At 47.5% G+C, this 15,820-nt stretch overlaps 4 protein-coding genes across 9 annotated transcripts; 2 read left to right on the top strand and 2 right to left on the bottom strand.

Moving 5' to 3' along the window:
* Window positions 1-249: 249 nt before the first annotated feature.
* On the top strand, window positions 250-1,388 carry LOC120958641 (calcium and integrin-binding protein 1-like). The gene is made up of 5 exons (XM_040381582.2): window positions 250-451; window positions 549-796; window positions 872-981; window positions 1,054-1,145; window positions 1,212-1,388. Exons 1-5 carry the CDS (start codon window positions 366-368, stop codon window positions 1,231-1,233), a joined length of 558 nt encoding a protein of 185 aa, XP_040237516.1. The 5' UTR covers window positions 250-365; the 3' UTR covers window positions 1,234-1,388.
* LOC120958642 (putative oligosaccharyltransferase complex subunit CG9662) lies at window positions 1,323-2,090 on the bottom strand. Its single transcript, XM_040381583.2, has 2 exons — window positions 1,842-2,090; window positions 1,323-1,770 (listed from the first exon to the last, which is right to left on the bottom strand). Exons 1-2 carry the CDS (start codon window positions 1,978-1,980, stop codon window positions 1,460-1,462), a joined length of 450 nt encoding a protein of 149 aa, XP_040237517.2. The 5' UTR covers window positions 1,981-2,090; the 3' UTR covers window positions 1,323-1,459.
* A 1,018-nt stretch (window positions 2,091-3,108) lies between these two features.
* LOC120954584 (casein kinase I-like) lies at window positions 3,109-14,608 on the top strand. 6 transcript variants are annotated; one of them, XM_040374658.2, is made up of 3 exons: window positions 4,239-5,272; window positions 5,342-5,647; window positions 8,288-14,608. In XM_040374658.2, exon 3 carries the CDS (start codon window positions 8,567-8,569, stop codon window positions 10,160-10,162), a length of 1,596 nt encoding a protein of 531 aa, XP_040230592.1. In that variant the 5' UTR covers window positions 4,239-5,272; window positions 5,342-5,647; window positions 8,288-8,566; the 3' UTR covers window positions 10,163-14,608. The 6 variants fall into 6 exon arrangements, with proteins under 6 accessions (XP_040230588.1, XP_040230591.1, XP_040230593.1 ...); XM_040374654.2 differs by lacking the exons at window positions 4,239-5,272; window positions 5,342-5,647 and adding an exon at window positions 3,109-3,659; XM_040374657.2 differs by lacking the exons at window positions 4,239-5,272; window positions 5,342-5,647 and adding an exon at window positions 3,109-3,427.
* Window positions 11,473-15,759, bottom strand: LOC120954589 (uncharacterized). The gene is made up of 2 exons (XM_040374662.2): window positions 15,672-15,759; window positions 11,473-15,610 (listed from the first exon to the last, which is right to left on the bottom strand). The coding sequence occupies exons 1-2, from the start codon at window positions 15,675-15,677 to the stop codon at window positions 15,164-15,166; spliced, it is 453 nt and encodes a 150-aa protein (XP_040230596.2). The 5' UTR covers window positions 15,678-15,759; the 3' UTR covers window positions 11,473-15,163.
* Window positions 15,760-15,820: the final 61 nt, after the last annotated feature.

The raw sequence follows: 15,820 nt of genomic DNA on the forward strand, positions 1-15,820 counted from the left end.
ACAGTTGACTCCGTGAAAAGCCGTGAGACAATAAGGGCAGGTGTCTTGTTCAAGCCATAATTTTACTTCCTATTTCAACCAATTAATTTATGAGCTGCAATAGTTGTATCAGCATTTTTGTTAGCTCAAAATGAAGAGAAATAATTTTGAAACCAAACCATGACGATTCATTGAGAATTGAAATTACCGACCTAAACGCATGCTCATTTTGCTTCATCTGTCAAACAGTTGAGCACCCCTGTGGTTGTCAAATTAACAATAACAAATATTTTCCCTTTGTGTACACTTTTTACTTCTACAAATTTTAGCAAAAATCTGCCAAAAGCACCTACCACCTTCGCCCTTCACACAGCGACGAGGTAATAATGGGTCAGGCGAACAGCCAATTCAGCGAGGACGAACTCCAGGACTACGAAGATTTGACATATTTTACGAAAAAAGAAATCTTATAGTAAGTACGCTACGCCCCATTTACCTCACTGAACAACGCAAAGTGCCCTACCACTTACAAGCTCACCACTCCCTACTGCTGCTGCTTCCTCTTCCAGTGCGCACAAAAAGTTCAAGAATCTAGCCCCGGAAAAGGTGGGCCACAACAAGAACGCGAAGCTGTCCATGAGCAAGGTCCTTGAGTATCCGGAGCTGAAGGCAAACCCGTTCGGTGATCGGATCTGCAAGGTATTCAGCTCGAGCAACGATGGTGACATTACGTTCGAGGACTTTCTCGACATGATGTCCGTGTTTTCCGACGCTGCACCAAAGGCGGTGAAAGCCGAGCATGCCTTTCGCATCTACGGTAAATGACGGTGGACGGACGAAGTGGGAAGGTGGTAACTGCTGCTGATAAAACGCGTTCGATTTTTGTTTGTAGATTTCGATGGAGATGATATGATTGGCCGGAACGATCTGAAGCAAGTCATTCAACGGCTGGTCGATTACAACTCGGACCTTGGGCACAACGATATTGATCAACTGATTAATGTAAGATTTGTTCCCTATGTAGTATTTACTTATTTGCTGCTTTTATATACTTTTCTATTTTTCTCGTCGTAGAATATCCTCGAGGAAGCCGATTTAGACGACGATGGAGCACTGTCGTTTGCCGAATTTGAACATATAATCGATAAATCATCCGACTTTATAAAGTAAGTGGTCAAGCGTTTTGTCAAGCTTCTTTAAACCATACACTAATGGAATCTTCTTTCTTCCAGCTCCTTCCGTATACGACTGTAATGCACCGTTTTGCAATCCCTTTGCTCCCCCACACTAACCATCGTTCGAATAATGTGTTTTCGATCATTTTATAGTCTCAAAAATCGTGATTTAATTTAAGTGTATGTGTGAGAGCGCACAATTTCATAATAAAATTGTATTTCTATCGTTTTGAAGGACAGTTTTGACTTATCAGTTACACTTGAGACACCTCGAAACTCCCTCTCAACCGACCGGGCTTGCCCCCTTACGGCTGCAGATAGCCCGGAAGCTTCATTCGCATGAAAATCCACGTCGTAATGAACGACACGACGATGAAGATGAAGCCCATGGCTATGAGCAGAATTTTGTTCAGCTTCGGTTTGCCCGGCGTGTGCGTCTGGTCCATGATGATGAAGCCGAGTCCTCCGATCGTGAACAGGAAGCTGCTGGCAAGCCCCTCCATGATGTACTGGCCGTTCACCCGGTACGGCATGAACGCGACCGGCCGCGAATGTCCATGCTCGTCCGTCGTCGAACCGACGCTCGGTGGCTCAACGATCACGTCGTAAATAATGCCTACAAACATTAGGGAAAAGTTTTAGCTTGAGACGGTAGCGTCCAGCGTACACATTCCAGCCGACACAAACCTCCGGTGACTAGGAAGTAGGAGAGCAGCACGAACGAGAAGACCGTCATCGCGGATGGCTGATGGAGCCATGATGGCCGCTTAAGCTTCAGGTTCGGCACCTCGAACAGAAAGAAGGGTAAGCTGTACAGTGCTTCCATTACTATTTGCTTAAACTGCTTTTCGATACAGAATTTCCCACTGCTGAGTTGTTGATACGGCGATTTTTTACACTCACACACACCCCCCTGAGCGATGCTGTCATCGATATCGGTGCATTTGACAGCTAGATGACATGTCAACATTCATACATAATTACACGGAGCAGTTTGAAAAATACCCAAACATCAAATGCAAAATTGTTTGCAATATCCGATTCTTTCATTTGACTGTTGAAATTGAATATAGGCGGTCCCCGAGATACACGGTTAATGGGGACTAAAAACGGCCGCAAAATAACGCGTATCAAAAATTTCTGCGAAAATCGAATCTCGTAATTTCCAGTCGAAATATAACTAATTTTCGTGCAAATTGGCACGTAGGGGTTGGTTTTAGCCAATTGATGAATTATTTTGTATGATTCTGTCTGAATCCTGACTGAAATTCAGACTGAAATAATTTCAATTTTCACATTCAATTAAAAGAGGAATTATTTGGCATTCTACAATTGATCTGTCAAATCAGAACAGTTTGTTCAAAGAACTACCAAATTTATAAAACCGCGTATCCTTGAATTCGCATATAAGAGGTACCGTCTATCTCAGGAACTACCTGTATTGTGTATCATAAAATCCTAATAGCTATCATAAAATAATTCTCAATTTAAATTAATAATAAAATTGAATAGATTGTTTTCATTGCAGGTACATCAAAGCTCACTAACCTATACACTCTTGCAGGCGCGCAGGATTGTGCGAATGTGTAGTGTGAACTTGGATGTGTGTGTGTGCGTTACTACACTATTTCTTCTCTGTTACTCGCACCCAAATTGGGTGTAGGGATTAGGTGGGCTTATTGGTTTGGCGGGAACGCCATATTGATAGAATATATGACAGGAGTTGATTCGATTCAAATTCGAGAATAACTTTCAGTCTTTTGAATGGAACTGTCAGCCAATTGTCGAGCATTCCATAAAAAGCATGTTAACTAAAAGCGTTTACCAGAAATGACGTTTCTCTTCCCAGGGCCAGCCTAGACGTCGATAGCAAAATGTTACCTGGGAACCACATAACGAAGGTAACGGGCCGTCGCTGGATGTGTTGGTGAGATTGCGATCCCGTCTCTCGCTTTCTCACTCCCTCAAAACAGGCCCTTATGCGCGATACGAAACAGCTCGTTCAGCAAGGAGCGAGCAGGAAGGCAAGAGACAGAGCGAACCGAAACGGGCAGCGCTGAGCACACACTACAGCGCACAGTGAAGTGTGAAGAAGCAGTGAAAAAGAAACACCTCACCCGTGTCGTGCGCGTAGGTCGTGTTTCGTTTCGTAGTTTTTTCCTGAAACAATCGCTGAATTTTCAAAGGCTTCCTTAGTTTTTTCGTGACCTCGCCGCGCGGACCACGGGGAACGTGCGTCAACCTAGCCAAAGCACAGCGCACCAACCATCTGGGTAAGGTGTTGTGTGTGTGTGTGTCCGTCAGCACTTCCACGTTTTTGTGGCCGTTCTGCTTGGTGCCGTTCCTGTTCCTGTTCCGTGCCCCGCACACACGCGCGCGCGTCTCCCATTCCGCCCCTGCCAAGTGTCTGCGTGTGTGTGTGAGAGTGTGTGCGCCACAACCGTGTCCCACATGGACTCCGGAGTCGGCCAACTCGATGCTACCATCTCGAATCGGTAGTCAAACGTGAGTTTCTTGCATTTATAAAAAATCGAATCTTTTTCCCCCCTGGTTCCATCTTGCATCGCGCTGCTGCTTGTGGGGGAATGTGTGTGTGAGTGTGGCTCCAGGGTAAAAAGGGTTGTTGCGTGTGCGTGTGCGAAGACGATGACGGAGAGAGGGAGTTGTGTGGATGTGCATGAGTGTGTGTGAGTGTGGTTTGCATATTGAACGGCAGCAGGAGCCATGGTGCGAGAGCTTGAAGTATATGAAGCAAATGCGGGTGACCTTTCTGGTGCGTAATTTGAAGCATCTTGTGGCCAAATTTCCACCCATTGTGCCGTAATGCGTCCGCTTTAGGTCATCACTGGCGCCACTGGAAGTCCTTCAAACGCTGTGGCGGAGTCCGAGCAGCCATCATTGGCTCTGTGTGTGCGGCTGCCTGCTGCGACGCAAAGTGCACACCCATACAGCGACAATCGGCCGCCATCATCGCATGGAAGTTAATTTCGGGTTGTGTCTCGCGGTCAGGTTTAATAAAAACGCTGCTCTGCCATCGAATGTGTGCGCTTGATTTAAAGCAGGTTAGGAACAGTGTGTTTGTGTATGTGTGTGTATGAACGTGTGCGTGCACAGTAAAAGCCAGCAAAAGAGCGACGAGGGGGCTATTAAAAGGAGCAATTTTTGACACAACAAAGGAAGTTCTCGGCTGGTCTGGATTAAACGTAGCCCGTAGACGTGGTCCGTGCGTCTGTGTTGGTTGATGTAGAGGAAGGGAGAAGGAAGGGAGATGGGGGGGGGGGGCACATCATAAAGTGTAAAATACGCAATCAGCCTGGGCAGTAGTGTGCGTGTGTTACGGAACACAAGGCTTTCACATGCGTACACAAACACACACACACACACACACACACACACACACACACACTAAAATGCACACAGTCGCTGTCGGGTGGCAGTGCTGCCTGCCCTGAATTACATATGCGCGCTGACTGCTGCAGTGCTGCCAGCAATACACTTTGTTTCGAATCTGTCACTGAACGTTGTCAAACGCGAGATAGGATTCGAATGTGTGTGTGTTATTAGAAGAACAAAAAGCAACGTTAGAAAAGGAAGCAAATATATGCCCTGCGGGTGCGTATGTGTGTACCGTTTGTGAGAGGAAAAGAGACAGAAGAGTGTAGAAACGCACACAGACACACACACACACACACGTTCACGCAACACACTCGCATAACCCTGGGCGCCTGCAAGCGTGTGTGCGTGCAAAGTGTAGCAGTGTACGTGCAGGAAGCGAACGAATAGAACGACGGAGCGCCGCCAGGTAGCGCGAGCGCTGACCAAGAACTGACCCCAACACGACGGCAGAAGGCAGGCAGGCAGGCAGTCATATCATTGTATTGCACACGACCGAGCGCACACGTTTTCTGTCCCGAGGAACCATTTCCCAAGTCGTCTCCTCTGTCGCTTATCGCTCTGTGTGCCCTTTATTGTTGTGTTGTGCTTCATTGTGCAGTGCTGTGCGTGCCTTCCCTCTGCCTGTGTAGAGCAGGGCCAAAGATGGTGGCGGCCACCCTTGTGTGTCGAAGTCGTAGTCGTTGCTGGTGACGACAGAGTGTAGTAGGCGGCGCTGTGGTGTGGTAAGGAAACACTAACCCAAAAAAAGGAAAAATGCGTACAATCTCTCTCTCTCTCTCTCGTGGGAAGAGGTGTGCTTCCGTGTGCCAAAGGGAGTGTGCGGAGGAGCAGCAGCAGCCCCGCTGAGAGCGTCATGGCCCCAACCTCCCCAATCCGTGTAGCGCTAGCAACGTGCGCGCACACCTGACACACACGGACATTGAACAATCGAACAAAATGACAGCCAAACAACAAAGTGTACGCAACGCCACAAGCGCAAGTGTGCATTTATTGGCAGCGGAAAACGGGTTCTCTCTGGTGCGATCGAAGTGAAAAATCAATCACCCATCTTAGTGCATGTTTAAAATGTGTCACAGATTCTTCTCTTCCTACTAATGGTGTGTTCTCCTCTATTGGCAATGACCAAGCGCGTACCAAGTGTGATTTGTGGTGTTTATCGCAGCTTTTTTTCTGCGTAACGCGCAATCGTGTGATAAAGTTGTGCGCGCGAGACCCCAAAAAAATGCTGGATGCTATCAAAAGTGGCAACTCACCTCGAATTCCGTTTCCACGAATGAAGGACTATGAATCACACAACACCAACAACAAAAAATGTCTCCCTGGCCACCGTGTGTGTGTGTGATTGTGCGGTTCCGAGGGGATGGCAGTGCACACAGCCCGTTCTTGGATTGTTCTGTGGTGGATCCAGGCACTTTGAGGGGGGAAAAAGAGAAAAAGAGTGAGACCGAGAAAGATGTCAGTTTGGGGGGCATGGTTGTGGCCTTCTTTTCTTTTCGCTGCACTTGTCGGACATCCTTCTGTCGGTGGCGGCCCCACCACCACGCAGCAGCAGCATCGAGAAACCGTGCCGCCGCGTGCTTTGGCTTTGAAATGTATACTTTTGTTTCATGGAGTGCCTTTTTTTTTCGTTTCGTTTGCTTTTCCAGCCCAGGCGCTTTTAGTTTTCCATCTTACAAAGGGAAGCCAACTGGACTGTGTTTCCGGTGGGGAACCTTTTGGCTGTGATGTACCTTTCCATCATCATCATCACCATCTCCCCGCCATCGTAGTAAACGTTGAGGTGTGTGCTGAGTGTGGTTAAAAAAAGGGCATTAAGCGAAAACAAAACACACTCGAGAGAAAGGGAGAGAGAGAGTTGTCCAAATGTCGCCCCGTGCTGGGTTTCCATCAAACCCACAAGAAGATGCTGCAGGTGTTGTTGATGATAGTACCCAGTACCACCAGAGGCAGCACCCCCGGAAAGAGAAAAGGGAGGAAAAGGCGCTGTGAAGCAGCAGAAACGGCATATCAATTGCTGGGCGGCTTCCCTGAACCGTAACCGAGCAACGATCAACTGGCTGGTGGTCCACTCGTTTGAAACGGTATATATGCGGGCGAGTGTTTGTGGGCTCATCCCACAGACCGTGTGTGTGTCATGGTTTCCCGTTTTTGCGTTCCGTTGCGTCCCCGGGACTAACAGGTCGCTGGGGTTTTGACGCATTTTGTTGGTTCCGTGAACAACCACGTTGGGCATCCTATTTCGTCATCTTCGATAATGGCTTTGGTAGGATGAACGTTGTGAAACGTCATTTAAATTGGATACTATAGGACATTATTAAAAATCATTTAAAAAGTTGTTAAAATACGTAAATTCAAATGATAAGCACGATTACACATAGAAAAATATGGGCCAAATCTTCCTGCGACTGTTTCAGCTGCTAAAGTGCAATCTACAAACCCCCAAGGAAACGGCGCCAATTGCTATGGCAACCACCTCCAAGGGGGGGACCATGGCTTTCGTCCACACACAGCATCTTAGTTTAATAATGATATCTGTGCAGTGATCTGGGCAGCAAACTTTAAATGGTTACACAGGCTCCATTTGCTTGCAAAAAAAACCCAAGAAACAATCGATGGGTTGGCAGTTAGTCCAGTTCGCACAGTGTGACCTCGCAAACGGAGCGGCGCCGCATACCCCCACACACGTTTGCATATTTCCTTTACTATTTATTGCAGCATATGCAACGCCCCCCCACACAGTGTATGTGAAATCCTTGCCCCCCCGTGCGTTGTTTCCTTGAGACTTGAGACACACACGCGCTAGCGCAACCCGTGTCTTCTCCTCCTGACCCGCGCGCCCGTGCGTTCGTTTTGTTGTGTGTGATGTTATTGTTTCGTCTCCGGTGCGCGCGGTTGTGGAGGACGAAATGTGTTGGGGTCGAGAAAATGCAGACGATTTTAATTCAACGTCAGGGCGCGCAGTGTTATGATCTGCAGAAGAAAAAGTAAGCAGCGCGCACATGCCAATGCAGATGGAGGCCGAACGAAATTGCTGTACCCCCACACCACCCCACACGTGCTGTTGTACGGTTGATAGTGGTTGGTGTGGTGGTGGTAGAGGAGCGAAGAAGTGATGTGCAATTTTCTTCTCAGTGCACAAAGTGTACCACCAGCATCTCATCCGTTGTGTTCCGTCCGTCTATCGCTGTTTTAGCTCTGTTGAGCACAGCACCCCCATCCGTGTAACCGTGGTTGTGGGATGTGGGTGGGGAGTAAATAGTGTGTATCATTCGATTCTCGTGTCGCAAATGTTACTGCTTCCACTTCATCCCCCCCAAGGTGAAGAAAAACTTGGTGGTGGGGCGTTGTTTAGTGCTCCATCTTCTCGGAGCTGATGATGGTTTCGCACGTGTCGCACGTCAGTTGCGCGGATTCTACGGCAGTGAAAATAGTCGATGCATGTTGCTAATGTGCACGAAATACGCCTTTGCAAAAACGAACGATAATTCGACACACACACACACACATATGCTCTGCCACCAAACACATTCATGGTCAACGCTGTTGGCGCGTGGATCGACGAGACGCGCTGGAAAAAGAAAACATTTTATTCGCTTCTCCTTGGAACGTAGTTACCTTTGATTAACATTTTGCTTGTTTTTCTCTCTCCCCCTTTCATTTTTGGCACAACGATTCCGGCAACAAATGGATGTAAAACTTCAACCCTTCGCGAACAACGTGGTGTGTGTGTACTAAAGGTGTGAATCGTCCATTTTGTCCGTGAGACAAACGGCAGGGCAGCAGCAGCAGGATCATCCGCTCCGGAGCAGTCAAAAGAGCGGCAACGACGACGGGGCGATCGCGAGTGGCAGGTGGAGGCGCGCAGAAAAGGAAGACTAAATCGTAACAGCCCCCAGCAAAGAGGACGAAAAGCACGTGGCCGCGTAAACTAAAGCTTGGCTAAAGCACACACACACATCCCGCTAACACCAGAGTCGTCCACTGACGCCACTGCAACCACACAGACACCACCAGTCATGGAGCTGCGCGTTGGCAACAAGTACCGGCTCGGGCGGAAGATCGGTTCCGGCTCGTTCGGGGACATCTATCTCGGCACGAACATCTCCACCGGCGAGGAGGTCGCGATCAAGCTCGAATGCATCAAGACAAAGCACCCGCAGCTGCACATCGAGAGCAAGTTCTACAAAATGCTCCAGGGCGCGGTCGGCATCCCGACGATCAAGTGGTGCGGCTCGGAGGGCGACTACAACGTGATGGTGATGGAGCTGCTCGGCCCGTCGCTCGAGGATCTGTTTAACTTTTGCTCGCGCCGCTTCACGCTCAAGACGGTGCTGCTGCTCGCCGACCAGATGATCTCGCGCATCGACTTCATCCACTCGCGCAGCTTCATCCACCGGGACATCAAGCCGGACAACTTCCTGATGGGGCTCGGCAAGAAGGGCAACCTGGTGTACATCATCGACTTCGGGCTGGCGAAAAAGTACAAGGACTCGCGCAGCATGTCCCACATCCCGTACCGGGAAAACAAAAACCTCACCGGCACGGCCCGGTACGCCTCGATCAACACGCACCTGGGCATCGAGCAGTCGCGCCGGGACGATCTCGAGTCGCTCGGGTACGTGCTGATGTACTTCAACCTCGGCACGCTGCCCTGGCAGGGGCTGAAGGCGGCCAACAAGCGCCAGAAGTACGAGCGGATCTCGGAGAAGAAGCTGTCCACGCCGGTCGAGGAGCTGTGCAAGGGGTACCCGCGCGAGTTCAGCCTCTATCTCGCGTACTGCCGCCACATGGACTTCATCCAGCGGCCGGACTACTGCTATCTGCGCAAGCTGTTCCGCACGCTCTTCCACCGGCAGGGCTTCGTGTACGATTACGTGTTCGACTGGAATATGCTCAAGTTTGGGCGGCCGAACCTGAACGCGTTCACCAGCATGAAGCGTGGCCAGAGCCGGACACCCAGTGCCACCCAGAACGAGCAGCAGCAGCAGCAGCAACAGCAGCAGCAGCAGGTGCAACAGCAGCAGCAGGTGCAGCAGGTGCAGCAGCAGCAGCAACAGAAGCAAATCGCCAACACCACCTCGGTAACGACGCCGTCCAAAGTGGCCGGTGGCGGCGGCGGTGTGGTAGTAGCCGGCGGCGTCAACAGCGTCAACAATGCCAACAACAGCAGCAGCGTCGGTACCGCGCTCGTCAGCAGCCACGCGACCTCGGGCGGCGGCGTGGTCGGTGGCAACAGTGCGGCGACAGCGGCGGCCGTAGCGGCTGCCGCCGCCGCCGACAAGAACAAGGAAATGTCGCCCCAGACGCGCCACCTGCTGCAGCATTTCATACGGACGGAGCTACAGAAGGGCCAGCCGCCGGGCGGTGCGGGTGGAAGCGTGCAGCAGCAGCAGCAACCGGGCGGCATGGTGATGGGCGGCGGACCACAAACGCTCGGCGGCCAGCCGTCGGCGCACAGTAACAACATCAACAACAACAGTGGCGTCGGGGGCGGCGACCCGAGCGTGGATGCGGCGGTGGTGGCAGCTTCCTTCTCGCGGCACGAAACGCCCGAGCGCCGCTCCTCGATTCGTCTGCGCGGGCAAAATCTGGACGCACGGAATGCGGAATAATATTAAATGTTTCTCTAATTTGTTTACTTCTAACCCGCGCGCGCGCACACACACACCCACACTGTGTCGATGTTCAAACTCGACACGTTCTGGACAAACACACACAGAGGAATACACACGTTCTAAAGAAGAGAGTAGAAATCTGTTCGAAATAGTTTTTGGTGATGTTTTCCTACAAATCAATTGCTTTTTGAGTTTTTGAATTTTGTTCTCTCCATTGCTCCGTTGGGTCATCAGCATCTATCTCCCGAACAAAATATCCCTATAAAATGTTAGGTAAAAAAAAAAAACAATGGTCCATTTCTCCAAACAGATTCCAAACAAATTTACATCATAGTAGGTATCGAATCAGAGACAACTCTCAAAACCAATCACCTAGGTAACCAGTTAAACGCGCAAGCAAAGGAGATAAACAGACGAGCTGTGGCTGCGGCAAATGTGGGGTGGGGGATAACAAGCGAACACACAATTAGTGATTGTGGAATGAAGGATGATACCGCGTTTGGTACGATATTTGGCATGTATGGATCAGTAGGGCTAGGACGTAAAAAACCGTTTTGCTCACCGCTTAGAAGCTCTCGCGCGTGTGTTGCTGTGAGCTGCGTGCGTGCGTTCGTGCGTGTATGATAGGAAGAGGAAACATGATGTGTAAGTAGCGCGCATACGACTACGCTACATGCCTAGCAAAACTAGTAAAACAAAGTAGAGAAAAGGGAAGTAAAAACGCGGCACACATAAATAGAGAGAGGAAGATTTGCAAGAGAATTAACGCTCGCGCGCCAGGACAAAGTCACTGTTCTTTATTTTAAAGGCATGTAGACTGATAATCCGATCCCCCTCCATAAACGTTTTGGAGTTACACACAAACAAACACACACACACAACCACACAGTTAAAGAGCAACACAGTGCTCTACTACCGCGCAAGGATTAGAGGAGGAAATCGCATAGAAAAAAAGGGAAAATCAATCAAATTATGTGAACTTTTTTCTAGGTCATACTCGCTTGTATGTTGTTATTTTATTGTTTTCTTATGTTTCGGTAAACTCATTGTGAAGAGAGAGAGCGAGAGAGAAGAAAAAAAAACCAATGCCTGTGCACGCTTCTGTTGATTATTTCCTTTACGTTTCCGCATTGCCCATACATGATCTTGTGCTGTCTTTTTGTATCCTTCTAGCGTGTATATCACGCTTCCTTCTGGTAGAGTTGTGTGCACGCGGTCAATTTGCGTCACGCTCACTTGATCATTTACCGTCAGGCAGGAACCGGACGGACAAAACGCGCGATCCTTTTTTCGTTTTTTTTACGTTTTGCGCGCTTCGTTGTAGGTTTATTATTTGTTTGTTTTTTCATGTGAATGCAATGATCAAGATCTTGCCACTGTTAAGAAGCGCATTTTTTTTGCGAAGTTTGCTAATGAAGAGCTTTCACTCCATCTCCACCCACCCCCAAATCACACATACACACGCGCATCGTCGACCAATGCCAATGAGTGGACACTAGAGAGAGAGAGAGAGATGAAACGAAGAGAAGGGCCAGACAAGAGAAAAGAGACGGCATAGATATTTGTGTATAAAAGCAAGGGCGGGCCGATGACGATGGGAGCAAAGGATAATAGTAATGTTTAAATGAATTTAGCCAGCCAATCCTGCAAGGAAGAAGGTAGCCAACAGTGCAGTACGTGGCATTACTGATGTAAAAAAAAAGAAACCCCCCGGTGCAGAGGATATTTAGGCTAGCGAAAACAATATGTGTTGTGGGAAGGAAAGTAATCTTTTGGGGTGTGAGTGTGGTGTGTCCAATCGCCCCACGAAGAGCAGCTCAGTATGTGGGGGGCCAATTGGGTGGCAATGTAGCAGGGGAGAGTGAGCAAAAAAGAAGACGCCGTTAATGTGACAAGTGATAGTGAAAAATATGAGGTGTGTCCGTGTGTCTGTGTACTACTACTACTACTACTACTACTAGTGCTCTAGCTCTAGCTGCTGCGCCTGATGACTATTAAGAAGAAGAAAAAAAAAGGAAAACAAAAGCTTTCTCTCTGTTCTCTCGAAAGTAAGTCTGTAAACATTTGAATGGGGATGGGTGGAGAAGAAGACGGAGAAGAAAGGATATATGGAGAGTGTTCAGTGTGGTGAAGGTTTAGCAAACTTTGACTGCGACACAGCCGTGCAAGCACAGCAGGACAGGAAGAAGAGATAGGAGTGTTGCTGTATGTGTTACACTTATAAATAGGCAAAAGAATGCAAAGGATATAGGAAGTGAAGCCCACACCACGTGGTACGGTGGATTTAGAATATTAAAGTACACGTGAAAGATGATACACAACAACAACACACTTATACACGTTGGGAAGGGTGAAGAAGCTGCTTTAATATGCGATCCCACATTTCGTCTTGCATCATCTAACGTATGATCCAGTTTAGCGTGTTATTGTGACTATATACTAAACCAGAAACTAAACACAAAACAAACCATCAAATGAAAAAAAAACAACTAAACATACAACTATACAACCTTTACACAGCCAGCGGCAGTAAGAGCCCGAAATAGAAGCAAACTCAAACTCAAACTAACTTAATCGTCATCATCCCCGGCTGTAGCGGTTTAATACTAGGAACAGTACTGAATATCTACACCTACTAACGAAGCAGAGTGGAAGAGGGATAAGAAAAACCACTTCCCACGCGTACAGCAACAAAAACAAGTAACAACAACAAGATAACAATTTACAGAAGAAAAAAAAACACACACAACTTATACATTATATATACATGTGTATGTAGGTGTAAGGCATAACAGAAGCAGAAGGTGTAGAAGCATAAATAGTGCAACGAAAATGAATTACTAGCAGAACAAACTGTTTTTTGGGGGCGAGTGGGGATGAAAAAAAGCATCGATCCTACAAACACAAACCCCCGAGGCCGCCCCCCGGCATAGTAAAATGCAAGAAGAAAAAAAACACATTAAACAAAAACCACTCGATAATCCCCTTCGGTGTGGTTTACATTACGGTTACTTTAAGTTTAATAAGTAGACCAAGGAGAAGAAAACAAAACGGAACGAAGGAAGAGGAAATCGAGAAATATGATAAACAAGATGCTTTTTTGTGTGTGTGTGTTTGAAAAACAAACACTAGACGGTGGAAGCAAGCTAAGTATGACGACTGCAAACACACACACACACACACATGATGTTGGTGGCGAAAAACAGAAAATATTGGGTTTAGATTAAGGTGTGATAATGGAAGGATGGCAAGGAAATGAAAGGAAGCGATGTGAAGAAAGCTGAAAGGAACGTTAGTATAGCGCCACACACCTGTACTGCGAAGAAACACGCTGAAACAACTGAAAAAAAGAGAGAGAGAGAGAGAGAGAAACGAGAAGGGAAAGGAGAGGGAAAAAACATAACGAAACACACACACACACACTCTCTCTCTCTCCTTCAATGAACAGCTGCATACAATACACAATACATAAATTACAGCATAAATAGTACGATCGGGATCGGGTGCCTGTGCAATTGATGGGTTTTCTGCATGCGTGCGTGACGAATGAATGTGGTTTACCGTATATAATTAATAACATTACAAAACAATGGCGCCAGGACAGTGGCGCGTGTGTGAGTGGACAAGGAAGAGAACGTAAGAAATGAAGGAAAGGCTGTTGCGCTGCCCACCACACGAGTGCTGTTGGGCGGCGGGAAAGGGTTCAGATGGTTGAGTTCGTGTGTTGGAAAGGACGGAAACGAGAGGAGAAAAAAGGACAAGAAAAGGAAGTAATGACATTTAAGAATATTTAGTAATTAGTAACCATCGTAAAGTGAAGGAGAAGAAAACACACATTACAAAACAAGAGAAACAAACAAACAATATACATAAACACTAAAAAAAAACTAGAAGTGGATAGAGGAAAACAAAAACACACTACTGATAAAAAGAAATGAAAAAGAAAGTAAAGTAAAACGGAATGTGTGCACTTTAATGTGCAAATGGTAATAGCAAAACAATTACAGCAGCTACAAAACAAACAAACAAAAAAACAAAAAAAAATGATAAGGATCGAATACGTACACAGAAGAAGGAAGCGAGCGGCCCAAAAACCCGCTCAACTCCGTGGCTTGGAATGAGATGATAAATGGAGAAAGAGTAGAGAGAGTAGTAACGCTTGCTTGCAGGCAGGAGAGGCAACATATACAGACTCATATACATTACCCTTTATCGAGACGGATCGGCATCCAAGCCCGCGGAATGGGAGAAGATAAGGAGAGCGGGCGTGTTGTGGGTTGACAACAATGGGACAACAACCGCGCACCACACACTCTCCTGATCTTCAACAACGACCCGGACGCGGCTTGGAAAGGAATGGGACACACTACCAGCAGATGCAGATGGGAAAACAGAATGAAGTTTCGCTATAACGATTGAAGAGAATAAATCATGTAAAACCGATATTATGGTAACGTTGTGATGTGTTTTTTATATTGATTTCTATTGCTCATGAAAGAAATAAAGTGCACTGACGGCAGAAGTATTGTGGAGTGATCGTATACTACTATCATGATCATGGAAGGAATGTAGCTCAAACAATTGATGATGATAAGTACGGGGTAATGTGGTGTGGTGTAGCCTCTTTGCATAAAGATTAGCTCCCGTAGCAGTGTGCCAATCAGTTCTTATCGCCAGCAAATGAAGTCAGTCTTCCTGGAAGTGACATCGACTCTTTGCATTCTTAGGTCACTTATTTGCGTATTGCGGGGGAATGGATGTGAAAGATGCAATCCAACGCTCATCGTTGGAGGGACACCTTATTTGAATTACAGATTGTTCCCTCATCATTCCATTTACACACAGGGAAATATGAGTACTGGTTGAGAAAACGGACTTAAAGTAGCATAACACGTAAAAGCATTTTATTTTCATGGCGAAATTAACGTAGCCCCAGAACAGGTATTAGAGATTCCGGTAGTTCGATTGTGAAGGTTGATCACGTCGGTGTCGGAAAGCTTAGAGAACATACTTGGTAGATGGCAGATACTTGTTGTATCCCAGACCGTATCCTCCATAGTTCCACAGTCCATTATCGACGACTTTGGTGGCGACGACGGGAGCGACCAGCTTGTTGTATCCCAGACCGTATCCGCTGCTCAGGACTGGAGCGACCAGCTTGTTGTATCCCAGATCGTAGCTGTTATCAACGACCTTGGTGGCCAGTACTGGAGCAACCGACGGGTATTCGACCACTTTCTTCACGGCCGGATAGGAACCGTACAACGATGATGGGTAGGAGTACTTGTCCACCGCTGCTGGGAGACCGTACGACGAGCCATAGACCACCTTCGACACCGGAAGTCCATAGCCGTAGCCGTGCTGGTAGGACAGGACATCATCGTATGGCAGGTAGGACGCCTCCGAGGCAGCGACGAACGCCACAGCCATGATTGCAATGAAGAACTGGAATGAGAAGAATTGGATGAACAGGGATGTTTGTATCGAGATTTCCGACGAAGCTTACCTTCATTTTGATTGGATTGGTTGGATGTTGTGTTGATAGAAGAGCTGTACGAACACTGATACCAAAAACACAATCGAACGCATCATTTATAGCGCCTTCTACCGGAAGTCCAAAACGAAAGGAAAACTCCGTCATCAAGGTCTGACAAA

The sequence above is a fragment of the Anopheles coluzzii genome, chromosome 3 (genome assembly GCF_943734685.1).
Source record: "Anopheles coluzzii chromosome 3, AcolN3, whole genome shotgun sequence".
Taxonomy (NCBI): Eukaryota; Metazoa; Arthropoda; class Insecta; order Diptera; family Culicidae; genus Anopheles; species Anopheles coluzzii.

Bases quoted from the DNA above. Each gene is read 5' to 3' on its own strand.
- LOC120958641 (XM_040381582.2), top strand. From the start codon at position 366: ATGGGTCAGGCGAACAGCCAATTCAGCGAGGACGAACTCCAGGACTAC. The intron at 797-871 runs GTAAATGACGGT...TTTTGTTTGTAG, and splicing joins GCATGCCTTTCGCATCTACG to ATTTCGATGGAGATGATATG. The intron at 982-1,053 runs GTAAGATTTGTT...TTCTCGTCGTAG, and splicing joins ATATTGATCAACTGATTAAT to AATATCCTCGAGGAAGCCGA.
- LOC120954584 (XM_040374654.2), top strand. From the start codon at position 8,567: ATGGAGCTGCGCGTTGGCAACAAGTACCGGCTCGGGCGGAAGATCGGT.
- LOC120958642 (XM_040381583.2), bottom strand. From the start codon at position 1,980: ATGGAAGCACTGTACAGCTTACCCTTCTTTCTGTTCGAGGTGCCGAAC. The intron at 1,771-1,841 runs GTTTGTGTCGGC...TAATGTTTGTAG, and splicing joins CTACTTCCTAGTCACCGGAG to GCATTATTTACGACGTGATC.